Raw genomic sequence first — 27445 nt, 5'->3', positions numbered from 1 at the left:
TTACCTACATTCAGTTGGAGAAATAGTTACGCACTGTAGCACATTTTACTGCAGATAAATACACAGTCTTCAACTGAAGAGAAATTTGGGGAGGACATCCAGCTGCTGTCCATGATAAATAGGATTGCTTTTGTCTTCTACATACAGTATTGGAAGTATTTCCAGTGATTATGTAGACATTGTATGGGTCTTACCAAATAAGTAGATACATGTATCTATTTGGTAGTTAGCCTTCTGCTAACTTGAAATAAATAGCAAATATGAGTTCCATACACTTTCTTGTGTGACAAAATATTGTCTGTAAATCTCATGGAATGTTTTTTATACTTCATACAGACTACTTCTAATTTTTTTAGTTATAGCTCTCATACTACTGGACAGTGATATCTAAATCACCACTTGACCTAAACATATAAATCAAAACCAATTAAATCTTTTATTCTCATCATATTACAGAAGGTGGTTTTCATGCTTCTTTAATTATCTTGTGGTATTTTAGATCTTTTCTTCTTAAAATGAAGGGTTACAGTAGTACTGATGTCCAAGGGAGAAAATACCTGTTGTTGCATTTTGCCGTGCATATGTCTTAATAGGCAACACTGGTCTGTCTTGTGTAGTTTTCTCTTAAAGAATATATGCCACTGTCCATTTGAACTCTTTGATTCTGAATATTGGTTTATCTTGCATATAGATTCTCATTTTCATCTTAGTTGGTGTTGGCATTCTTAATATGACTGTGTAAGTGACGCATGCTTTTATGGCTTCTTAGGAAATACTAATATGGGCTGTTCCACACACATTTTTTGGATAGATACAAACTTGACATGTTCTATGAACATCTGGACTTGAACCAGTTCTGAACCAGGAGGGGGTGTAGAATTAGTATGTTCCTAAGCCTGAGGAGATAAGCTCATCTCTTACATTGTGGACAGAGCAAGGTTATGTCTGCCTGCAAAGCCTTTGGAGACATACGTGTTGGCTGTATTCCTCTTAGATCTGTGTAAATATTCCTGAATCATATAATGAACTCAGGTCTATATGTGTAATACTGAACCAGAATGCATTCCCCTTCTGTACGTTGTCCAGGATCTAACAGTGAGAACAGAGTATCTCCCACTCTAATACATACACTGAACTGGTTGAATTGTGAGAATAAAAGCCATTACTATTCTGTTTTTCATTGCAGGCAGTATGGGCTCTTGGCAACATTGCTGGAGACAGCACTATGTGCAGAGACTATGTATTGGACTGTAATATCCTGCCTCCTTTATTGCAGTAAGTCTGTTTTAACGTGTTTTCCAGAATTTTGCTTGAGTGTTAAGACTGAAGGTTTTTTGCCTTGGAAGAATAATAATGATTTATTTTATTATGGACTAATCAGACTTTTTAATGGGAGCTCCTAAACTACTTTTGTAATGGAGCTAAATTGGAAACATGTTTTAGGAGTAGCTAAGCTGGAACTATTTTATTCTACTATATTTAGTAGATACAATATTTTATTATACAGAGTGGGTGGATGCCTGGGCTTATTATAGAGTCATAGAATAACATAAGTTGAAAGGCACCTCTGGAGGTCATCTAGGCAAAGCCCTTCTTCATAGCAGGTGAGATCAGATTAGATTGCTCAGCTACTTAACTAGTCAGATTTGGAACATTAAAGGTAGATTCTGTAACCACTTGGGGCAACCTGCTGCAGTATTTGACCATGGCATGGTGAAAAACAGTGCTCTGATACCTAACCAGAATTTTCTATGTTTTACCTTGTGATGGTTGCCTCTTGTCCTGTCACTGTGCCCCTTTGAGAAGGATCTGGCTTCCTCTTTTTCTGTATCCACCTGTTAAACTGTTGTAGGCAGCAGTTATATCTCCCCTTACACAGTCTTCTTCTAAGGCTGAACAAATCCAGGTCTCTAACCCTCCTGTTGTGTGTCATTTCTCTAGTCTGCTAATTATCTTGATGGTCCTCTGCTGAAGGAACATATTATTGCTGAAGCAGTGACACCATTTTGTGCTGTCATGTCCAAATTAGGATTACTCGGTCTCTGTCCTTCACAAACTCTGTTTGCAGCAGTGGAGTTCTCCAGTGCTCTCGTAAAGACACTGGTACAGTGTGGGGTGCCTATGAGAAAAAGAAACTGAGCTGTTACAGTTGTGGAAAAACTAGGTCTTGCCTTACTGCATTCCTCCTAGGCCAAAGAGCACTGTGGCTAGTCTTTCCTAAGTTGTCAGGAAGATGCCTTGTTTAGAGGCTTCGCAGTGGCTTAATTAATGAACTCCACACGCATCTTTGTCAGTGCTAGGACTGATCTCACATAAGGGGACTCACAGTGTAACAGTGGCTGATGCCAGGGATAGTCCTAATGTGAGAGGGCAGTTTTGGTGTACAGATCTCATGAAGGTGTCAATATTGCAGTTCATCACGTTGCTGGGCTTCCTCTGTTTTAGGGAGCAGAAGCTGAACCCTGCAGCTGGTGTCATGCCACCCCTTAACAACTGCAGGAAGAGACTGGTTTGGGGTGGTCTGCAGAATTGTGTTCTAACAGGAATCCAGTGGGCAAGGCTCTCGTATGCCAGAACTGGAGCCAGTGTGCACAGAAAGTCTGTGAATGGTGCTTGCTGTGAGATATGTGACTGTCTTGAATGTTTGGGAAGCCCTAAACCCAATTACACACGTTTCCTGAGGATAAGTTTTGTTCTCCTTCCCAAGTTAACGTAGAAAAGTGTAAAAGTGGGGCTGATAGTCTGAGACTGACATAAAAATGCAGCTGAGCGAAAAGAGTATTCTCCAAAACTACCTGCACTTCCTTCTACTTAATTTTGTCACAGTTCTTGTGCCTTATGACTGTTAATCTGCCACATCAGTATCTAAGCAATTCAATGAACACACTTTTAGTGTAACGATTATTGTCTTGTCAGGATACTAAGATTCATGTGTCTAGCACATGTGTTAGTATCCAGCTGACAAACATATTTTTCCTCAGGATGTAGTTTTATAGGAAAAAAATCTAGCATATTTTGCGCTGGTGTATGTTAAAATGTAGTCCTGAGTTTATTTTAATGATTCATGTGGTTGGCCCTACATGGTTGCCTGGCTTTGATTTTTAAAAAGCAAAGGTTGGAATTTTTTGTTGGTTTGTTTTAGATTGCTTTCAAAACAGAACCGTCTCACTATGACCCGAAATGCTGTATGGGCTCTATCAAACCTCTGCAGAGGGAAAAATCCTCCTCCAGATTTTGCCAAGGTAAGAGGTGTTTCAAAGGAGATGTATTGTGAGGTGATGGTAGCCAAATAAGCAATAAGGGTGGTGAAACTTAAACTAAATAGCAGAAACATTTCAGAATTTTGCATGGGCTTCTTGCACATGAAATTTTTGAATGTTCCTTTGGGCAGACATTCACAACTACTGAATAAACTACTTTAATATAGCTGCCTCCTAGCTTTTTGTTACTGTTCCTGAACTGGAGATGTCCATCCCACAGCAGAACAAAACTCTGTACGTCTTGGCTCCTGTAGTGCAAAGTATGGCACATCTTAGCAGACAAGTATGAGTTTAAGTTGCCAGACGTTGTACTGTAGAGGCTGAAGAATTCTCAGTGTTTTCTGCTGACATGCTCCTCTGTGCTTATGTAGCTACAGCCCTGCACAGAAGCGCAACCCTAGGTCTGAAATTTTCTGAGTATTGATCCTTGAGATGGCAGTGCCTTGTCCTGTAATGTCACATACAAAATTAACTGACTTGTTAATACATCTTCTGGCCGTTTTAATTGCACAATGTCTGTATCTCCTCTTCATGTCTTACAGGTTTCACCTTGTCTTAGTGTGCTTTCCTGGCTGCTCTTTGTTAATGATACAGATGTATTAGCTGATGCCTGCTGGGCTTTGTCCTATTTGTCTGATGGCCCCAATGATAAAATCCAGGCTGTGATTGATGCAGGAGTCTGCAGAAGACTTGTGGAATTGCTAATGTAAGAAACTTGTTCTGAGCAAATGCATTATGCACTCTTCCCTAAAACCAAGATTCCAGCAATAGGAAGTTTAATTAGATATGTCTTGAGATGTAGTAATTTCCAGAAAGCAAGATTTGAGTTTTAATTTTACCTATCTGTCTTCAGTCTTCTCTATTTGTCATGAGTAACAGAAACAATGGAACTCTTCTTGTACTAGTTTTGCTGTTTAAGAGGTTTTTTTCCTGCACATAATTGCTGATTTTTATAAAATCTGAATATATACTGGCTTTTAAGATTAAAGCAAATCAGATGCTGCATTAATGAATAGAATGTATTACTTAAGGTATCTTTTTATAAAGAAGTGTTTTAATTTGAGAAAAAATTCCTTACTTCACCCTTCCTATTCCAATCCTGATTTAACAATGATGATGGAGGGATGAATATGATGATGGACGATGGTCAAACAGCTGTATGGGTTAAACACGCAGCGTCTATCAGTGTTCCTCTGTCTCGTTCTCTGCCTTTGTGCATGCTACATTAAGTGTTTCTACTTTTTCCCTCCCAAGGATGCCTATATTCTGAAGTAACTGCATTTTTTAATCTTTTATTTTTATGCTGCTGAATGATATCTAAAGGCCTAAATATTTAGAAACCCTAGAAAGGCTTACCATTAGTTTAAAGTCAAAGAGTGTTTTGATTCAGATATGAGAGTTAAGTCAGGTTTAGCAGGGAAGTTTTCTCCTGGCTGATGGGTGTTCCTTCCTTGAGAATGTAAAGATGGAGATGCTTCAGGATGGTTAACACTTAGATCTTTCCTTGGTAATTTTAGGCACAATGACTACAAAGTTGTATCTCCTGCCTTACGAGCTGTTGGGAACATCGTCACAGGAGATGATATCCAGACCCAGGTATGAATTCACTTTTTCTTGTGTTGTACTGCAGTTCATCTTTCTGTTAGTTGTGGTAACCTATTCACAGGCACCTCCTCTTGTTCCTTTTGGAATTTGAAAGTGAAGGATTGATGACACTAGTTGCCTCAAAACGTGGTGGTTTTCATAGCTTTTCTGTTCAGTCTTAAACTGGTGTTTCTTACATAGCTACGTCTGGGATTTGTATATAGTTGAGTATTACCCTTTGAGTTGTTTTTCCTGGTTTGTTTAAAGCAAGTCTGCCTCTTAGGCTGAATTTTATGCTGAATAATGTGCCGTGGTAGAGCCATCGAAGGTCTGTCACATTTGATGCTGTTGACAGTCTATGATGAATATACCAAAACCGAGTGTCTGGTCAGATTTTCGATGGTATGTAGCTGTGTCTGGGCATGTGTTTGGAGAAGCATTGATAGGAGGCAGTGACTCCCACCACTGTATGGGAATTAAACTGGGAGCCAGGAAATCTGGTGCTTCAGAGGCACTAGGTTGTCATCCTGCTTCTTGGTAGGTTTTGCAAGAGACAGCAGCTCCCAGCAGTTTTAAAAATCTGTGGGAGCAGAGAGTCTGTGCCTTGCATACATGTGTTACCTGTGATCCACTGGCTGGTGGCAGTCTCTTTTTACATGTAGGGCAGAAGCTTCAGTTCCGGGCTTCTGCTGTTGTACCTTATGTTAAAGTTTTTTCCGACTTCTTTATGAAAAGTACAGAGTAGGCTACAGTTTTTGAAATTTTACTGACTCTTGGCCTCCATCTCTAGTTCACAAACTAAAAAGCATGCCCATGTGGTCCGGAGCTGTCTGGGAAATGCACAACCAAATTGGATTGAAGTGACAGGCTCAAAGAGGCTTGCTGTGGTGGGCTGTTGACTCTGCTAAAGCTGATAGCAGAAATGGGATCAAGAAGTGGTAGTAGCTGGGAGGTGGGGAGGTGTGTGTAGTGGAGGCAGCGAAATGGACATCTGGGAGGCAGTGGTGGCAGTTAGAGGTATGAGATGATGTGAAGAGTGTGGAGAAAAGAGACTGTCAGTGAGGTGTCGATGCATGAAGCTTATGATTCCCCGTTCAAAGTGTTAAATTGCTCCTTCCATGTAAATTATGCCAAAGTTAAAATCTGGGTTCCTAATCTTGAAGCTTCTTGCAATGCTTATTTTTTTATATATATATATATAAAAATATATCCTTCGGAATTCTGTAGTTCTGTGACAGATCAGAGATAAAGATGAGTTAGCGGCAACAGGACACTGAATATCTTATTGCTAGGAGGAGGTTAACACGATTCTTTGATTGTTACAATAATTTTTGGGTAGCTGAATTGCATAGGCGTTCTTGTATTTTTTCAGTGGCATCTGTTTTGCAGATCAGTCATAATGATTGAGGTGTGTTTTGTGATTTCATAGTTTCATGAAAAACAAATCCACAAAGGATCACTAAATCACATGTAATGCAGGTTATTAAATACTGCATAAATCTTAGATTTTAATTCAAGAAAATGATTAAACTTTTTTGTTGGGCACAGTTTTTTCAGAGGAGCATAGCGTAAGCTTTCCTAAAATTCTAGAGAACTCTGTAAGTAGGATAGCTTTATAGTCCTGTCTGCAGATTGTGCTGTATGCTGAAGAGGGGTACAGAATGCCTATAAAAATCCTTAATCAGAAGGAAGAGCCCAGCTTTGATGTTTGATACATTTTTGAATATGAATGCAACATACAAGACCAGTTGCCTGGAAACTTCCCTGTACAACCTCAGAGCACAAACCCACTTTTGCTTTACATCTCATTTCCAACTACTAATTGCCAGTGCTTGGAGATGGCCAAACCCATAGATAGTATGCATCCAGAAAAAGATAATTTGTCCCAGCAGTTACCTGATAAAATGCTGAACCATAATCTTTGCTTTTTTTAATCAATGTGGAGTAGAAAGGTTTTAAGAATATGTGTCGAGGTGTGTGTTGTGTGGGGATATGAGCAAGAGAATTCAGTCCACAGATCCCACAATCAGAAGTCATCACCATGATTCAGCTTGACTCTCTCATCCTTTTGACCCCCACAAACTGAAGAATTTCTCATGAAATTCTATTACCACACTGTTCTTTCTAAGCTGACTGCTTTTGCCATACAAGGCAAAAAACTACTGTGCTTCTTGGTAGGCTCTTCCAGTTTCCGACTTACTTGTAAGAAGTTGGAATTTAATTAAAAAGAAAAAAAAAAAAATTTTTTTGAGTCATTGAATCCTGTTATGTCCTTTTAGAGGGTCAAAAAGCCCTTCACTGTCACACATGACATAATTAAATATTCTATCTTGTAACATTTAATAACAGTTCTGGGGCGTTTTCTCTTGTATTTTGGGCACTTAAAATTTTGATTTTTGGAAATGCAGATTTTCCGGCAACTTTTCTGCTCTGTAAAATGGCAATTTTTTACAATTGTTTTTTTAATAAGAACTGCCCATTCATAATGTCACTGGACACAACGCTGGCATCAGTCTGCCCCACTGTGCCAGCTGATACGGAAAACAGAAGTAGTTGGAGCTTCCAAGTATAAAAGAATACAGAAAACAAGCCAACAGCAAAATACTGTCATTTTTGTTTGGTCGTAATGTATCTTCTTGTGTTCAGGTCACACTGAAATCATAATGAAGGCATGATGTCTTACCTGAATTACTCAGCTGTTTTGCTCATTAGCTTTCTGCAAACATTTATTTCGTAGATCTTGCTGGTTTTGTTTTGTTTATGTTTGGGGTTTTTTTAAGTTTTTTGGGATCATCTGATGGGATATGCTTTTTAGATTTTGAAGACATTGTATTTCTTGTTCCTGTGATTCTTTATCCTAAATATCCTCTAAGGTGTGGTTTGTTTGTGTTTTTGTGGATTTTTCCCCCCCCTTTTTTTTTTTTCTTTTGTATTCAGGTAATTCTGAATTGTTCAGCCCTGCAGAGTTTACTGCACTTGTTAAGCAGCCCAAAAGAATCTATCAAAAAGGAAGCATGCTGGACAATATCTAATATAACAGCTGGAAACAGAGCCCAGATCCAGGTAACCTTTTCAGCTATGATCAGTAATTTTTGTCTTGCAGGCTAGAAGAAACACACATCAGGCGGTACACTGGTTTTTGTGTATAAAGTGCATATTTATATGCATGCACAGTCACAGATATATAATTACATATAAGTAGTAGTATGTTACAGGCTCTGTGCATAATTAGAATATTTCAGTGGCCCAGTCATCTCTCAAATTCAAATTATTTAATTTTATAATCATCTACAGATTATAAGGGCGGAGATGGTCATGCTAGAGAATGACAACATGAGGCTAAGCTCATACTGTCTTAAATAATTGGCTTCATGCCTTTGACAATCACTAAGATACAGAAATTCTCAAGTATGAAAAGAGTAAGCTACAAACTTTGAGAATCAAGTAACTTCACCACCAGATATGGACAACTACGTTGTAAAATACTTTCTTTATTCCTGTTTATATTTTCTTATAATTCCTGATACAGGCAGTTGTGCTTAGCCAAATCTAGAATTGCTGTTTATTAAACTGAATATCTAACATGTTGCTTTGGGATTCGTCCTTTCTGTTTATACCAAATTTTGTAATCCCTTCATGTTAAGTGGTAGCACACAGAAGCAAATCAAAGTGTTACTCCCTTCTGTCAGCCTTTACAATTAGGCCTCCAAAAGACCACATCTTTATTCTGAGTCTGGACTTAGTGTCAGTCATCAGGGAGAATCCCAGGACTTGTCTCCAGATGCTATAAATGAGAGATTGACTATCTCTTCCCCGAAGAAAAGTTTTTCTTTGACTAGATAAAGAAGAAGCTGATAAATATATTTTATTTTCCCTGGATATGGAGTGTTTTCAGAACAGCTAATACTAGGGGAGTTTTATGCTTGTCTTTCAAGGACAATGCCTTCTCTTTTTTAGAAGTGATGGAAAAACAGATTGTATTGAAACCAGGCTTTATCTGATAAATATATAAGGTTCCCATCAAGTCAATTGAATGAAAGTCTCCTCATGTAAATCAAATTTAAGAAGTTAAGTTTCTCAATGCTCTTCTCCCTCACTGGATACAGAGAGTATTTTCAGAGATGGCAGAGGATGCGTGAAAGGGCAGTTGAAGGTATATTCTTTGAGGAATAGAAATAAATAGCAGAAGTACTAAATATCAGAAATACTTATCTCACTCATTAGTAACCAGGCAGAAACAATGCATGTTCGCACAGAAAGTAAACCAAGTCCCATAATACATTGGCAAAAGTGGCCAAGGAGTACTTCTTTCCTCCATATCCTTTTCCTTGGAAGACAGCCTGACACTTGCTAGCCTTATATCTGATGGCTCTGGAATATTCATTCTCTATGATCACAATTAGCATGAAGTGGTTTTCCCTCTTCACCGAAGGGATGGAATTACTTCTCTTTTTGCAGAAAACTCGCAGGAGATTGTAAAAAGGTTGCATGGTTTTCCTGAGGAAAAGTATATCATATCCTTTGCAGGCGGCACTTGCAAAGACCATTCAGCTGCTGAAGGGGCAGTGTAAAGCCTTAATACCTTAAATGAGGTCTTCATCTCAGAAAGCATAGGAATTTAAGACTTTTGTGGAAGATAACTCGGTCTCTGCTAAACTTCCTGGAATTAAGAGTGAATGCTCATCTAACTTCAGAGATGCTTATGTTAGGAAATGAGTAGGCAAGAAAACAAAACCTAGTAAGATGGAAAGCTGTGTAGGTCCTTCTTGTCTGATGTAACGATGTGACTAAGATGAAAGTGGAACTGTGAGCAAAGAAACCTCCTACAGTTGTATTTGCTCTGGCTTTCTCAGTCAAGATTTTACTTTTACCATCGAAAATCATGTGTTTTGTCAGATACAGAGGACGATATGGTTACTTAATCTAACCTTGGTAGAGCTCCAAGAATTTTGATTCTGCCTCTATTGTGGCTTGTGTGTTAATCTGTGGATTAGCTGAATTTCTAACAAAAAGTGCTGTGTAAAATCAGCAACTGTACCACTGTTTTTTCTTGCATCAGCAGTTGTAATTGCTGTGCAATTAGCAGTGCAGAGAAGGTAGTTACTACTGCTTGTACAAAGGTAAAAATGTTTTTGCCTTGCTTTTCTTGCAGTGAAGAATCTTTTGGCTGCTTTATCCATGCTGCTACCACCTTAGAAACAGGGAGGAGCAGTATTTTCTCTCTATAAGGCCATTTCAGCTTTTCCTGGGAAGTCTAAGAGGGTTCTGGGGAACAATCCAGCCCAATACATTTTCTTAACTTTGTGATTTTTCCCAACTCATACCAGAGAGTTGCTTCAGGATGCACAATCATATAGGAATGTTGCAGACTTAAGAAAAAGAAGAGTTTGAGAAAATCAGATATCCGCACAAGTCATTCCATAAAGAAATAAGTATCAGAAGTGCCAACAGAAAGTTTGTTATTAGAGTATTTTTTCAAAACTTTAGGATCTCTATTTTCCTATTCTTGATCCACTGAAGATGCAGTTGTGAAGAGTCCTGAGGTAACTTAAATTCTAGTGCACCAGAAGCTATTTCGATAGTGTATTCACTTCTGTGACTTCTACATAAGTATTCACTGTACCACATCGTCCTGTTCAAGTGAAGGAGTAAGTGCCTGTCCTTGTTTGCACAGTATTCTTACACCTGGTATCCACTATTCAGACATGTAAAAGTGAGGCTTTAGGTGGACAGTCTTAACTATACCCTTGGTAATCCTGTTTTCTAAACTGTTGTCACATTTGAAAACAAGTACGGGTAAAATAATCTCTTCTTTGTTAAAACAAAATTTGCCTAATCTAGCTAAATAAAATCATCAGGTACATCTATGCATGTGTGTGTTTAGTAGTTTCTAAAGGTTTTGGGGTGTCTTATCACCAGTTTAGATCAACCCCCTTTCTACTGAGAACAGGTTAGAATGGCTCTGATGTGGGAAGGCAGGGAGAGGGAAGTTATTAACGGTTCATGCTATGAACCGTTAATATTGCACCTTCATTTCTAGCAGGTGATTCTCTACAAGTACAAAAACCCCTTACCTGCATACAAAATTGTTGTTGTGGTTGTGTGGACAGAAGCTTTCTCAGGATTCTTGCATCAGGAAGAAAACACAGGGTCAGCCAAATAGCCAAAATACACGTAGATTTAAAAGAATCCAGCTTAAAGCAGCTGTCTTAGAATATGTCACAGACAAGGTTTGAAGCATGTAGATGTGTTACTTGAGTCCAGGGAAAAAATGTGAGAAGCAGCTTCTCAAAAGTGAAAGCTATAGTTCATTTAAGAATCCCACAGACCCCATTCAGAGTAATTGAGCTGCCTTTGAACTCTGAGCACACATATGCTATATAGTGAAATGCTGGCTGCCCTAAATGCATGCCCAGTTTAATCTATACTGGCAATTATAAAAATGAGATTAAAGAAGAATGTTTCTGTTTCTGAGCAGGAGATAACTATCCTGGTAATTATGACATACTGCAAATCATGTCCGTCATGAGGCTTAGATTTTTGGAACTGCACAAGGAGGCCAGTTAGAGGAAAGTTGTGAAGTAAAGGACATTGGAGAGTGTTTACAACATGCTTGATCGGAGATCTCAAGGCCACTGCTTCTTGGAAATAAAATTGGCAATTGCAGGTGTAATTGCAAAGATAATCTCATGTTGAAAGGAAGGTTTCATCGCAGATGTATTAACAAATTCCAGAAAGGCTCTAATTCTTTAGTTTCTAGTCTGAACCTAGAGAATGTCATGTGCGATGCAGGGTGTGATGAAACCTCCTTTTAGCTCCAGAGCTGATGTGTCTGCTTGTCTCAGAAAACTCCTTCTCTGAGGTATTACTTCAGACAACTACGCAATGTCAAAACCACTGTAAACATTTGAGCTGAAAAACACTTTAAAATAATTTCTGAAGTTGGTAAATGCTGTTTGATAAAGTGTTTCTTGAAGATGGTCATGTGCTAAAATGGAGATAAAAGCCTAGTCTGTTTTAGTAGCTGTGAGGACAAAGGAGAATTCCCATCTGGGAAGAATGTCTGATTTAAGTAAGTTCATGGATGAACCCATTTCATCTGTGAGTTGAAAACTTTTTTCTTTCTCTAAATTAATTTCACATTGTGATGAATTAAAACATTACTTCTTGAGAATTGGTCTTCCTTACAGATTTCTAAAATACTAGATGCAGCTCTAAATAAATAATTTATTTTCCTTTCTCCCCAGTCCCTCCAAATTACTCAATTAGTTCCTACTAGAGGTCATAGACTGTAGCCAGATCTATTCCAGCCTCCGTGATACTAATCGGATTTTGAACATGCACAATTTTTAGACAGAAATCAGACAAGAATAACTTCAGCACATGGTAATTATTTTTTTTTTTCCTGAAAGTTAAATGTTTGCCTGGCATAGTAAACCACATTATTGCAAGTTACCAGCTGATGTAACTAGTGGGTTTTTGCTCCAGAGCAGTTGGGATGTTAGAATACTATGGAAGCTTTCAGCAGTGCTCAAGCCCTAAGGTGTAATCTAGTAATCCCTTTTGCACACCAAGAAGAAAATGGAATATTTTGATAAATCTAATAGGCATTTTACCTAACATATATTAACAGACAGAGCTATATTTAGTGTTGTTTGAGATTGCATTGGGTTATACTCCCTCCATCCACCCACTCTAAAGTATAGAAATATAAAGTTAGAGGGAAGGACTTCTATATTCATTTCCACTTTCATAATGCCTGCAATGCTGTTTGGTAGCACACTCCAGAGGCTTTCACTGCCATTTCTAAAGGTAAGGCAGCAGCCTGTCACCGTTAGATTTGCACTCAAACACAATCAAGTAAAGTCTTTCTAGTGCTAAGGCAATGTAAGTTAACATGCATGAACTGTGTGTAAGTGCGTGCTGAACTTTCTTTTGTAGCTCATCTTAAAGCACAGGAGGTTTGGGTTTTTTCCCCCACCAAAAGTGGAAGTGAAAGCCTTTACGAGTGTGTTATCAACAGTGCCTAGGCAACAGAAAAGCGTGGTGGAATACAGCAGTCTTTCCCCTCTTTATTTCTGTGCTTTTAAGGTTTGGGTTGGATGTGTATATCCTGATGCAGTCGTGATTGTCACTAAGTATAGTTTTTGTTTGTTAATTTCCTAGTTTGTATACAGCTTTGCTGTACTTCAGTGGATAGCTTCCCCAGTCAGGGAGAAGGGGAACTACATCTTCCTGGGAGTCAGAAGGAGAACTGCACAACTGAAGCTAAATCCTGACTGTCGACCCTTCTGAAGGGTATGAAAGGCTATCACATACCTCAGAAAATGTTCTGTGTCTAACTTCGCAACCCGTTGAAAAGCTCTGAAAGGCAGTACATCAGACACAATCTTCCATATCTGACAGTGAAGACATCATAGGAGTTCTCTCCTGTTGACAGGTTAAGAAACTTATCACTTCTTTTCTAATATATCTGACATTCTCACAAGAACATCTGGAAACCTGAGTACCCCTAGGCATGGTAGCAACAGGATCTGTGCCATATTTTTCCTCCTTTAGGGTTTCTTATCCTTGCTGAAATGGGACATGGGCAAGTGTAGCAGATGATACATTGCCTGTCAGTTTTAAAAACTCTGGAATGAAGCACATTTTTATAAATTGGGGAAAAGAGATAAAAGGTAAGAATTGTCAGAGGCTCTTCTCCAGAAAGACCACAGTAACGCTGGGGACATGGAAAAGGAGTAACATGATTCACACAGAGTTGTGGTTTACACAGGCAAACTGTGTATCACATTACTTAAATATGAAGTGTGTTTGGTTTATGCCATAGTTTGCACGAGTGGTCTAAAATCTTCACATGCTGTTTGTGGTGGCAGGACTTCAAAAAGGGTTTCAATTAGGAGCAAAATCTGTCATTGCTGACAAGGTCATATGTGTTTGAGGGACCAGTGAAAGTCAGAAATTAATCTCTTTCAGGGTTAAGTTGGCGTTTAAGTGCAAAATCTGTTTTCAGGTTTCACCATGTGGTGAATCCCATACATCGTACCACATTGAGGGCAGCAGAGCTAGAATACCTTCAATTCCTTTATTCTACCTGAAAACCTCAGCAGTCAGTGGTGTATATTGCTACCTTTTTTTGTAGGACAGACCCTAAAATCTGGAGACACCTTTCAACAAGGTGCTGTTCATTATAGTGCAGGTTTGTCCTGACAGCAGTAGCAACCTTGTGTAAACTGGCTCGAAGTTTGCTTTATACACAGTTTGGAGTATGTAAGCTTACATATCTGTGTCAACAACATAAAAATCCATTAGATCTGAGACCTGAAGTGCTTCCTTCCTGGCTTTCAGATGGCAGTGGTTTTGTACTCAGGCCATCACCTTAAGTGGCTTTGGCTTACAAATATTTGCTATGTTATTTAAAAAGCAGTTGTAAATTGAATCAATAAACAGGGTAACTGGAACACATGTAACTTAGAACCCTCTGTGAACTGAAATTTCCAGCCAGGAGGAGGAGATCATAGCAGTAGGGCTGTATTCACAGCTGCCAGCCAGGGTGGTGACTGCAATCTTGATTTGTTAAAGGTAATGTGAGAGCTTGCAGGAGCAGAAAGAGTCATGCTGTAAGACTTGGATGCTTTCACATTTATGGGATGAGTCATACGTAGACATATGATGCCAACACTTGCATACTAAATGTATGTATGTATTTTTGCATACCATGATTTATTGATGGGAGCCCAAAGGAGGAGAAGCAAATTCACTTGGTACTGACCCGCTCAAAATGCTAATTTCATATACTGCTGCTGAAGACCTGCTCCCTAACAGTGACAACAATGTATTTAGATTCAACTTTCATGCAGATGTAATAAAACTCTGAAAATTCACTTTTACCTAGCTTCACTCTTTAAAAATCAAATACTGTGAAGTGAAGAAGCTTGATTAAAATAAATAAGGACAGAATGTTTCCAAGAAACGGGCAACCCCCTTGGAGGGGCACAAGCACAGGGATACTGCCTATTAAAAATAAATAAATAAATAAACCAAACACAAAAAAGCTGACACTTCAGAAGTGGGGGCCAGATATGCTGAAGAACTGAGCATTACAATTCCATTCAATTTCCAATTAAATTTGAAAATTAAGATTTCAGTTAAAATTCAGTTTCAGTTTTCTGAAAGACTTGTAGTTCCAAGTCAAGATGGAGTTCATTTCCAACAAATACAAATGGATGCAGTTGGGAAAAATTTCAGTGTTAGTTTAATGTATTAAATGTTGGGTTTTGGATTACCTATTATGCAGAAAAGAGATTTCTAATGTATTTTGAAGATACCACTTCAGTGCCTAGTAGTAGCAGCCTAAAACCAATGTGAATACTAAAAATCATCAGGAAAGGGATAAAAAAAAAACCAAAAGGGGAATCCTTATTCTTGTTCTAGTATAAATCTGCACTGTAGCCCTGTATGTAGATCCAGCTTCAGAGGATGAAGAGTGGATGGTAAGGAGGAACCATAAAATGTCAACTGGATTCCATGAGAGGAACAGCTCAGCAGACTGAGACAAGCAAAGGGAGATGTGGCAGAATGCTGTAGCAATGCAAGAGACATCTGAGAAGGTGAACGGGGAATGATGGTTCTTTGTTTTTTGAGCAAGATCCTTGAAGGAAGAAGCTTCAAAGAATTACTAGGTGCTGCGTTTAGGACAGATGAGCACATATCTTCTCATACAGGTGTAGTCTAACTGGAGCTCACTGCTGCAACTGTGAATACTTAAACAGAAAAAGAAAAATAAACATGACTAGAGCTTACACTTTCCTGTGCATCTGCTGTTGGACGCAGGGTGTTAGTATGTTCTTGCATGCAAGCACAGGAGTGATTTGGATTGGAAAAATCCATAGAAAAATCCATATAAAACTGCTAAAAAGGATACAGGTTTTAGAGTGTTTCTTTAAGTGTTGGTTACCCTGCTGGCCTACTGTTAAACTTGAAAAATTCTGGTCACCTTTAGAGGGCATAAATGTGAGTGTAACAATGCATCAGCTGCTCAGAAAGAATGTTTAAACATCCTTTATGGCACGTGTGAGGCAGTTGCCCACGGTTTTCATGAATGGCCAAGGCACTTTTAATTTTTTGAGGAATAGTGGAACATTTGAACAGGTGACAAAGAGTGAGATCTGCAGTAGTTTGTACATCAATTCTAGTTTACAACTTGATTTTTTTCATTTCCTTTTTATTTTTCATGTTTTTGAAGATCTTGTTGAACTGAAATCCCTTAACTGTATTCATTTTGTTTGGAAGCTATGTTTATCTTGATCATTTTATATGCACTACATTAACTTTAGTCTTCAACACACTTCCACGTGTTAGGCACACACAGTATAGTAATGCTAAAAAAGTGAAGTAATTTGAATTAACACTTTGTAAATCCTCAGAAATTTTAAGTACCTCATCCTGCCACAGTCTTTTAGGATTTTGCTCTGCTTGAGGTTTGCTTTTCTTCAAGAAAAAACCAAAACCAAATTCTATTTCAGCAGTTTACTTTTTTATCACTTAGAAGGAATTTAACTGAAAGGGAAACGTGACCTGTTTCCACAATAACTTGTTCCCACATAAAATAGCGTAGAGCTAAGAATCCTTAGTCATTCTAGTTTGCTTTCAAGAATAACTGCTGTGGGCAAGGCTGCAAGACACAGGGTGTAAATAATAGATGCTGCTAGCACTTTCTCTGTATTAATGTTTTATTGTTTCCACCCTTGTTGAGCTTAACTGGACTTTTGAAATCTAGTGAAGATATTAAGGTTAAAGCAAACTATTTTCTGAGTTAATGTTGGTTTTGATTGTGGGTTGTTTTTTTTTTTTTAATCTAAGCTCTGAGAGTTTCAACTCTCAGCAGACGGCTAGTTGACAAACTTTGCTGTAGCACAGAGGGATGATTAAGTACCTTTAACTGAAACTCATTTTAGGGTGAGGAGGCTGCATGTCAAGCAGTAGGGAACATAAAAATATAGTACCTGACAATCTGCTTCTCTCTTGAGCCAGTCTCTTTCAGTGAAGTGCCTTATGAGAGGTGCTTTAAACCCATGCTGGCTGGGTAACAATAGCCAGCTTCACTGTAGAGCTGAAAGTAAACAGGGTGCCCGTAGCCTTTTATACAATAGGATAAGAAATAGAATTAAATAGAAATCGAAATAAGAGCACTCACCTAGGAGAAATGAGATCTGGATTAAGTTCCCTCTGAAAAGGTTCAAAGGCACATTTCTCCACTCTTCTGAGAGTAATTTTACCCACCAGTCTTTGCGTTGAAGAGTTCAAAATTGAGCCAGAAGGAAAACAGTAACAATCTTTGTGATTCTCCCCCTTGCTGCCCTCCCATTGCTAGTTCCCTTTGTTCTGGTATTCTCCTACTATTTTACATGTTTCAATTTAAACATTTTAAGGTAACTTTTTTTTGGCATTAAGAAGTCTCAAAGTATGTTACTGCTTGTCAGCCAAGATGTGCTGACTTAGTTCCATGGTAGCATGGAACTTACTCTGATTTTAGTACTTAAAAATGTTGGTTTTAAGAAGACACTCTCTAAGGAAATAAATCTCATGTAAAATTACATTTTCTTTGGGGAGAGGATTTAAGAAGTGATAATGAGATTTTTGATTTAGTGCCCTCATGTATCCTATCCTAGATCTATATCAAGCTTTTTTGGCAGAGAATACTTAACATCCCGTATCACATTGTTCTTTGTAAGGGCTTCCAGCTCAACAACGCCCTTGTATAGCATTACCTGGACTCATATAAAACAGAAGTGTAGAATGTGAAGTCCCCTTTCTCCTCTCCAGCAGATGAGGACTGAAGTTCACTAGTGAAAACAGACATGTCCTCACAGGCACATTCACAGATCTCTTTAATATCAGTGTAGGCTCTCTGCCCTTCTGCTGTCCATGGCTGGATCCTGAGCTCTCTTAACTTGCTGTACTTGGCTCCTACTCACAGGGTAGTTCAGCTTGATTCTTGCTAGCAGATGCACAGATTTGTCTCGAGCATCCCCCACGTTTGCAGACCCCTTGAATATGAGCACAGGCTCTCTGGCCATACCTGGATCCTGGGCCTCCTACTTGCTGTCTAGTCCAGTTTGCCAGCAAATTATGTACACTGTGATCCTCCACTCCCACCACCATGTTTGTGGATAATCAGCACAGAGCTGGTGCCCAGGCACATAAGTCATGTCACCTGCAATCCCACTCCAGCTGAGGGTCTGAGGCCCTCACTCAGCTTCAGCCCAGTCCCCCCAGTAGCTGGCATCCAGCCACTTGGGCTGTGTGGACTGCAATCCTGTGCCAGTGGCTGACACCGGGACCATCACTGCTCCAGGTGCAGGGGCCCTTTCACCCAAGGTCTGACACCAGTTGCTGTCCCTGAATTAATCTTTTCTAGACACCCCAGAAACATGCTCCCTAGTCTGTGTCCCCTCCACCCCCACCCACTCGAGTTGCTAGACCCACAGACACAGGGTCTGATCCAGTTCCTGGCCCAAATTCAATCAGTAAAATAGTCAAGAAAAGATTTGTTACTAAGTTTTGCACAGTCCCACTTGTCCCCATCTTATCAGTTACAAAGTCCAGGCTGGCTCTCTGCAAAGCTGTGCCTGTAGTTTCTTAATGGCCCATTAATTAGTGACTAGAGTCTTTCCTTCTTTGTGATTGTCTCTCTTATCCCTTGTCTATCAGGTTTGTGTCACCATGTGTTTTATTTATCACCTTCCCTTACTTATATCTCACTCTGAGCTGAAAAGGTCCTTGATCTGATAACCTTAATGAAGCAGATGCTCTCATGTTCCACGTAACCTTACAGTGTGTTGCTTTTGTATATTTTTAAAAATTGTTTTTTCCCAGTAAAATATGTCAGGGGGGAAAATGCATTCTGTTTTTTGAAGATACTTTCTTTTATCTTCTGGCTTTCTGAAGTAGCTGGTTCTTGTTTATGACCTACCACTTCCAGCATTCACGTTCAAAAATTTCAGTTAAGGACTTTTTGCCATATATTCTTTGCAAAGTACAAATTTAATATAACGTGGCATGATGGAAGTCTTGAGTGGTTTTCCTTGAGGGCCCCAGACTGCTCTACGAGAAGTGCAAATTCTGTGGTAAAGGACAGTGTTCATGGGACTGTTGGTACAACTGATACGTGATATGGATTTACAAAGTAGGTGCAGTGTGGATGCAGTAAGGGTAAAAGAAATATCAAACAGGTTTGTTGTTGTTTTTTTTTCCCACTAGTAGTCATCCACACCGTGACTTGACTATAGCTTTTTGCTGTATCTGATCTTAGCTTTCTTCTGTGGAGCTCCTTGAAAAGGATCTCTGGCTTTTTATGAATTTGCCTTTATCAGTTCTGTGATGACTTATATTTGTAAAACGGCAGTTTAAAAATGTACTGCTGAACTCTTCCTTCTATGAATGATCCTTATGACAGTGTTTCGGATCCTTGTCATATATGTGTAACTAAACTGGTTTTATTTGTGTCTTACTGCAAAAAGCTCTTTCCAGAAGAAGTTACTAGAAACTTTGAGTTGCTGACTCATTTCACTGACATCAGTTTGGTGAGCCAAGCAGTTAACCATAGTACCAAACCATCTTTTCCTTTGTCTTTTCACCAGGAAAGAATATGTTGTTGCTTGCTTATTTTGAGGAGTTCTTACAATTACATTCTCGCTTTGCTCTGTTGTCTCACCCAGTGGAAATGCAGTATGACACACAGGCTTGTTAAGTTTTTTTTTCTCTGTTTAAGGGATCTTAATGACTTAGTGGTTTACTGACTTAATAGCTGAGTGGTTCACTGCTTGGAAAAATAAGGAAAGTATGGCATTCTTTTGCTGTCAAGGTATGATTAAGTAACACAGTATATATGGCAGTCACTTCAGTCTGAATGTGTTTTGAATTCTTTTGGGATAAGCACAGACCCTGGCAATAACTAGGGTTTTGAATGTAAATCTGAAAACTGATTTTTGATCCATGATAAGTAACATTTCGTTGTTTAATGTGTTGTGCTGAGCATAGACATTAATTAGCTCAGGACAAGGAAGTTATTTCTGATTTTTATTATAACCCTGACATGTCATTTATTTTTGTAGACAGTCATAGATGCCCACATCTTTCCAGCTCTTATAAATATTTTGCAAACGGCTGAGTTTCGGACAAGGAAGGAAGCTGCTTGGGCAATCACAAATGCAACATCTGGAGGCTCTGCTGAACAGATCAAGTACGAAATAGTTCAAACCTTTCAGTGCAATTGAGTAAATTACTATTTGTGCAAGACATCCAACTGATAACCTAGAAACCTAGAAACAGATACTTTCTGTATGCTTCTAGTGTTGTATCCAGAGAGACCTTGGCTTTGTTTTGAATGTTGTGAATGTTGTGAGTTGTGAATAAGCCATTCATTTCCTTCAGGGAGAAATCACATAAGTATTTCAGCTGTAATACTTAATTAATTGAACCATTTCTGTTATCTGAAAAAACTAAATGCAACTTTTAAACTAATTTCTTAGTGGTCACTGTACAGTGTAACAGTGCATTAGCAGTCTGGAGAGGACTAGCTCAGCCCCTCAGACGAGGGCATCGTGTGCACTGTTTTTTGTGTTTAACTTATACTGGTGCATTATGCGTATATGCAGTTTTGTATAAAATAATAAAAATAGAAATATTAATATAGTTGATATTAATATAAAATATAAAGTATAGTTATAGAATTATAAATTTATATTACAAAAGTAAATTATTATTTCATCTCTCTGTATAGAGAAGGTATTTTAAAGTTACTTTCATTGTTTCAGCAGAATTGACTAGATACAAATAGATATCTATAATTTCTCAGTTTCTTCAAGTCAAATTGATATTTTATCTGATTGTTTTGATTCTTAGACCTTCATGCTAAGTGCTTAAATGGCTCCACCAATTACAATTTTGCAGACAATTTACTGGATTCCATGCGGTGTTTTTCAGGTATTTAGTAGAACTGGGATGCATCAAACCACTCTGCGACCTCCTTACAGTAATGGACTCAAAGATTGTGCAAGTAGCACTGAACGGGCTGGAGAACATCCTGAGGCTTGGAGAGCAGGAGTCCAAACGCAGTGGCACGGGCATTAATCCTTACTGCGCTCTTATTGAAGAAGCGTATGGTATGAACAAAATGTCTGTGGGAGGCAAGGGTTAAAGCGATGATCAGGAACCCACTAGAGTTTCAGTAGATGCAATTCTATTAATTTCCTCATCATTATTATCTGAAAATTAACCATTCTCTGACAAGTCTCCATTTACCAGTGTACTCCATCTTTTGCATTATCTTTGTCTGCATGTAGATTAGAGATGGTGTGTGCAGATCTTCTTTTCTTAATTTCTTTTGACCCTGAGGGAGCCTTCTGGGTGTCATTCAGCCTCAGTATCTTCACTCCACAGCAGATAAAAGTCCAGGTGCACTGCTCTGTTGCTCAGGTTTCAAACTTTTCCCTTCCCTCTCTGCTGCCCGGTAGAATTACAGCAGCAACTTCCTTGTTTGCCTTTGCTGTGCTGAGGTTCTGGCATGTACTGGCATGATTTCACCTCAGTTCTGAGGTACTGCTGCTCTTAAGGTTAGTTTTCTTGTCAATTCTCTAGTACTTAATAAAAATGTGATATTAAGAGCAGTATAGAAGAGGATAGCATCACTGAAAATGGTTTCTTGAACCATGCTTCCCTTCATGGTTACCTTGACTTCCAGGGAAGAGTTAGATCAGAATAGGATTTTTTTCTTGCCTGCTTTGAGGGTTTAACTTCCCTTTTCATGTCAGTGTTGCCTATAGAGTATTGGAGAATTGTTTCCTCTAGTCTTCATACATAGTAAAAGGAGCAGACAAGAAAGCCACTACAATTCCCAGTATTAGAGATTTACTAGAGTGATAAGACTTGGATTTCATTGTAGCATCATTCCTAGGTATCAAAGATAGTTTAGCTTGCTGCATTATATTCATTTGTTTCTGACTACAAGGCCTGAGTTTGCCCATCTGCTTAATGTTTGCCCAAAAACTGGTTGCATGAGTTTAACTGCATTGTATATACATGTAATACAGATTAGGTAATGGAGTCTCCATCCTTGGAAGTTTTGAAGACTTGGCTAGACACAGCTGGCCTAATCTGGTGGTGGCAGCAGTGCTGGGCAGGGCTGCAGGTTGGACTAGATGATTATTAGAAATCTCTTCCAGCTTGCAGTTACGTGATTCTGTAGTCAATGGTCCTTGTAAACAAAGCGCTGTGATGACACACTTTCAGGAAACATGGTCTTAAAATTCTCCTCAGAAAAAGTCTTTGAGGCCTTGTTCTTTACACATTCAAGCTTGTTAATTTCATTTTTTGAGTGAAAGGGTAGAGGCAGACAGAAAGTATGAGACACATCACACAGTAACAGGGAACTCTGTAGTTAAACCTGGTTTTCCTTGGTTGTAGAGAGTACAAGTTGGGTAAGGGTCTCCATAGAGGCACCCATTCTTTCACAGAATCATCAAGGTTGGAAAAGACCTTGCAGATCATCTAGTCCAACAATTAACCTCACACTGACCGTTCTCAACTCCACCAGATCCCTCAGTGCTATGTCAACCCGAAGCTATGTCTGAAGGTGGGAGAGAATTGTCATGGAACTTGATGTTCACAACAGACTGAAAATGGTGGTGGTCATATGCTTTCACTGATCTTTAACTTTTATGTACTTCTTTTCTCTGCAGGCCTGGACAAGATTGAATTCCTGCAGAGCCATGAGAATCAAGAGATTTATCAGAAGGCCTTTGATCTGATTGAGCACTACTTTGGAACAGAGGATGAAGACAGCAGCATTGCCCCACAGGTGGACCTCAACCAGCAACAGTACATCTTCCAGCAGTGCGAGGCTCCCATGGAAGGCTTCCAGCTCTGAGGTGCCCCTGTGCTGTGTGCTCCTCTACCTTAGCCGATCCTGTTGTCGAGCCACAAGCCACCCGTGGAGTGATTCTCTCAATGTTTTCCATAACCCTGTTTGCGCTCATTTGCTTGCCTTGTGCACATGCTCTTACATACGTCTGGAAAACTTTTGGCTCTCTGTGGCAGGATGCCCCCTCCTTGGCAAGGGGTCACCAGAATCACCCTTTTCCTCTAGATTCTGAACCTCTCCACTGTCATCTTCGTGGAGTTGAGGCACCTTTCTATACTTTGAGATATTCCCTGCTCCTATTACAGGAAAATAATCCCTCCTCCACTAGCCCTCACACTCCTGGCATCCAAGATATGGCTGCCTTTCTCTTGTATTTGCTGCAGTGTGTGCCTGCAGTCCAGGGAGACATTCAGACTTTCTGAGAACATAGCTGAATTCATTCCCCATATTCTTCCCTGGATGCCTCTTTGGATGGCCGTGTGAGATGCGTTAAATCTTCACATGCGATAGATCTACTTTGCTGTATGTGCCAGCTGGGGTTATTGGCATATAGAACATGTTAAAAATAATGGAGTAAGTTCTCTATCCCCTGCAACAACAGGCTGCAATGGACGTGTTTTCTGGTTCTTAAGAATACTGAACACATCTGGCCCCATCCCTTCTGAACACTGAGCTCCCAAGCTGGATTGCAGACCACTGTGGAGATTTGTATACCCTTCCCAGTCTTTCCTCTCCATGCACAAAAAAAGAGCCTGTGAATAGGTCACTCTTACCGCCTCCTCAGAAATGACTTTCCAAACGGGCTTCTAGAACTGAGAAGCTTCCCCCACTTCTGCTTGCCAGCACAGTTTGATGCAGCTGGGCCTTCCTTAAAAATTGAGCCCTTTCTGACTTCATGCTCCAGAGTCTGGTCCTCGGTATTATAGTTAACGGCTGAAAAATTCCTGTCTGCCTCTTTACATTTTTACACAGCGTGACTTGAACAGATTTACCTTCTGAAAAATTACCTTCTGAATACAGAAATCTTAATTTGTAAAACTTAGCACAAGGAGCATTAGATCTCCTTTTCATTTTCACAAGACAGGAGCTTCCTGCCAGCTCACCTGAAAATAAGAGTCCTCCTGGTCAAGCCCCGTATTTAACTACTAAAATGACACTACGTTCAGAGGATAGTAATATGACGCCCAGATCTGCCTAGCCCTTTCATTTAATTTTTTCCTATCTTGCTGTTTACGGGACTTCAGGTGAATTAGCATGGAACGCATGGTTCCTACAGGTGACATCTCTAAGGCATCGCTGACTGCATGACAGCTGTCACCCGCAGCTGCAGACTGCCCTTCTGCTAGCAGCATGTTCTTGGCTCCGCAACCCGCTTGGATCACAGACATCTGATGCGAAGGCCAGCCACTCCTCACCGAGTTCAGCTGACACGGACGCCAAACTCTTCACACAACTGGGGAGATGCCACGGGATTGAAAGTGGCAGTTCCATTTCTGTAAATGCAATGGATTCCCCCCTGCATCGGGCTATGTTCTTTCAAGCTGTTTTGGACGCTTGGAACACGCATTTGTCCAATGTAAACATTTCAAAATTGCCACCGACAACTGCAGCGTCGTGTACCTGTGGTAAATGTTAGTGGCAGAACTGTCTGCAAGATCCTCCTCGTGACTCCTCTCAGTGACAAGCCACTGCAAAAGTAAAAACAGCCCATTGAATACAGAATAATAAAAATATAGAAATCACTTGTCAAACTGCTGAAAGAAGCTAGGCAAAGGCCTGAACATCAGCTCTGTGTGACCATTATTTAAATACAGTCTTCAGTTCTGTCTGTGCTTCAGGATGGAGACTCTGACCTGTGTGGCCACTGCAGAAGCCACCTGCTGCCTCCCTAGCTAAGCCAGTTGGCCTCCACCTTCCCTCTCCCAGTTATTTTCTCTAGTGCTGCTTTGTGCTGAAGGAACATTTAGTTTACTGCACTTGATCTGTAAATGGACTTCGATTCTTTGTAATTTTAGGGGGTTAAATTTGGTGGTTAATTTAAAAAAAAAAAGCAAAAAACCCCTCAATGTTGCCTTTACATCACATAAAAATAACTGTGTTTCTCTTTTCTTGAAGGGTGATAGAAGCACTGATTAGTAGCAAAATCTTGTTTTAGCTTTTGGATTTTTTTGTGCTGGATTTTTTTACGTGTAAATTTCCAATAACATGTCATTTCTATAAGATTTGTTTAAAATCATGTACCTCTTATTGGATGGTATAAAAATGCTACATATTTTGTAAACAAATCTGAGCAAAGTGTGTGTGCATATATTCTGTATATTCATATATGTATATTCTGTGTATATATACACTAGTGTGTATATATACATATATACACACACACGTATATACATACACACGTGCATATGTGTGTATATATATACATATCTATATATCTATATATCTATATATATATAAGTGTTTTCTCTTCCAGGCTAGTGAAAACAATGTGGTGCATTGGCGTTTCCCTCCCCTGCCCCCCAAGAAAATAATGACAATTGCCTCTAAATGAGTGAATTAAAAAAGAGTCCATTTAAGCTGAATGGTGTGCCTTCCTGTGTAAGGAGCCTGGCCAGTGTTTGTTACTTTTGCCGTGGATGTGTGAATTCAGAGCAGATAAGTATAAATCTTTAAGCTTGGTATGTTTGTTTGAAGTGACAGGCCTGGTTGACACAGGTAATGTTGTTGTCATATATACTTAGACTGTGTAAGGCATTTGACTGGTACTGCGTAATATTTTGACTGAAAACTAAAACAATACAAAAATCAACATGGCACACATTAAATGGATTAAAATGTGGCTAAGTCATAGGTCTCAATTTAATTTTAAATGGCGCTTAATTGAGTGTATTTCCATCAGGATCTTCCAGCCACCAGTTCCTGGCCTTGCTTTACTCAGCCTTGTTAATAGGCTGAAAAGAAACAAAACCTACTTCTAACAAAGGCTGCAAATTATGAGTACGGAAGGGAGATCAGACTTGTGAATTACGAAAAGAACAGCTCACTGATACAGACTGATCAGAATTACTTTGTAAGCCAAGGGCAAGTAAAATATTTGCATTTTAATAGAGCCAAATGTGTAGTGTAACGTTACCCGTCTAATAAATAACATTCAGGCCACAGGTGAAGGACTCTGTTTTGGAGGAAAAGTGCCGTTGAAAGATTACGAGGATTGTTACACATTATCGCTTGAACACTGCTTCCTAACATGATTCTGTGTGTAATGCTCACAGGTACAAAAAGAAATCTTTAGTATAAATGGAGAATTTATATTAACTTTATATTTGGCATTGGTGAAACAGTTTTTTACAGGAACACTCTCAGTGTTGCTATCAGCGGTTAAAGGATGCAAAAAAAATTGGAAACAGCAAGAACTGTAAAAAGGTTGTAAGTTCCATTCCGATGAGAAACGAGGCACTTTTTTAGACTGACATGAGAGTAACAAGGGTTATGTCCTGTGCTAGAAACATTGAAACCAGTATTCTCTGCTTTCGTGAAGGATGTGCTGCTGCTCAGACAGGACCTATCTCAGGGAACGCCTCTAGCTTCCACTTCTGTGAAGGTCACACTGTGTTTTGAATAATCAGTTCTTGTTTTGTGTGTAAGTAGGAGGCAGCGTGGTCTCATGTGTAGAGGATAGGCCAGGGAGCTGTTGGAGTTCTTGGGTTCTCTTAGCTCTGCCATGCAGTGAGTAGTGCCAGAAAAGTGATCTCACTTATTTTCTTCTTCCTTTATCCTAAAAATTGAAATGAACACATTTGTTTCTGTCTGCTTGTGGAGATTCAATCTAAGCACCTTGCAAAAGCCCCACAGGCTGCTAAGGTGAAGAGATTGAGGAGTGGCTGAGGGAACTGGGGGGGTTTAGTCTGGAGAAGAGGAGGCTGAGGGGAGACCTCATCACCCTCTACAACTCCCTGAAAGGAGGGTGCAGAGAGCTGGGGATGAGTCTCTTGAGCCAAGGAACAAGTGACAGGACAAGAGGAAATGGCCTCAAGCTGGGCCAGGGCAGGGTCAGACTGGCTCTTAGGAAGTATTTCTTTCCAGAAGGGGTTGTTGGGCGTTGGAATGGGCTGCCCAGGGCAGGGGGGGAGTCCCCATCCCTGGAGGGGTTGAAGAGTCGGGTTGACCCAGCGCTGAGGGATCTGGTGGAGTTGGGAACGGTCAGTGTGAGGTTAATGGTTGGACTGGAGGAGCTTCAAGGTCTTTTCCAACCTCGATGATTCTGTGATTAGTGAGAACCAGGAATCTCGTGAGTTCTTATTACCGCGTCAGTAACGAGGTGGAACTATGACACTCAGGTTTTAACAATGTCTAATTTTAAACTGGGTGTTAGAGAAAAGAAGATGCAGGACTGCCCGGAGTTGCTATCCAGCAGTCCTGTCCACAGACTTATAATGCTTTTTAAGTTGTGTATTTGCTGGGGCGGTGAACAGGAGCTATCGTTCTTTCTGTCGGTAAAGTTCCCAGTGGAACGTGGCAGGCAGGGCCACTCTCTTGGATTCAGGAAGATACAACAGATGATGGGGCAGAAGGTTATTGAGAGCTCAGTACCTAAGCTAGGACCGGTGCTTGGGACTCCTTGGAAGACACCACACACGCAAACAATCATTTGAGGCAACTGCTGCTTAGAGACTTCGGC

At 39.7% G+C, this 27445-nt stretch overlaps 1 protein-coding gene across 7 annotated transcripts in view; it reads left to right on the top strand.

Annotated features, from left to right (window-relative positions):
• KPNA1 (karyopherin subunit alpha 1) overlaps window positions 1–25606 on the top strand; it is a 54126-nt gene extending 28520 nt beyond the window's left edge. For 2 of the 7 annotated variants that reach the window (XM_074854082.1, XM_074854065.1), the window contains 9 exons: window positions 1187–1275; window positions 2446–2598; window positions 3143–3242; window positions 3803–3966; window positions 4778–4856; window positions 7782–7907; window positions 19961–20088; window positions 20832–21010; window positions 22586–25606. In XM_074854082.1, coding sequence (XP_074710183.1) covers window positions 1187–1275; window positions 2446–2598; window positions 3143–3242; window positions 3803–3966; window positions 4778–4856; window positions 7782–7907; window positions 19961–20088; window positions 20832–21010; window positions 22586–22773 — 1206 coding nt within the window. In that variant the 3' untranslated portion in view covers window positions 22774–25606. Of the gene's footprint in view, window positions 1–1186; window positions 1276–2445; window positions 2599–3142; window positions 3243–3802; window positions 3967–4777; window positions 4857–7781; window positions 7908–13010; window positions 13285–13403; window positions 13665–19960; window positions 20090–20831; window positions 21011–22585 lie in introns of those variants that run through there. The other 5 variants (XM_074854101.1, XM_074854091.1, XM_074854071.1 and 2 more) reach the window with 4 other exon arrangements.
• The last annotated feature ends 1839 nt before the right edge of the window (window positions 25607–27445 follow it).

Source organism: Strix uralensis, chromosome 2 (assembly GCF_047716275.1).
Source record: "Strix uralensis isolate ZFMK-TIS-50842 chromosome 2, bStrUra1, whole genome shotgun sequence".
Taxonomy (NCBI): domain Eukaryota; kingdom Metazoa; phylum Chordata; class Aves; order Strigiformes; family Strigidae; genus Strix; species Strix uralensis.
The sequence above is the reverse complement of the archived record's forward strand: the minus strand, read 5'-3'. Positions and strand labels throughout refer to the sequence as shown.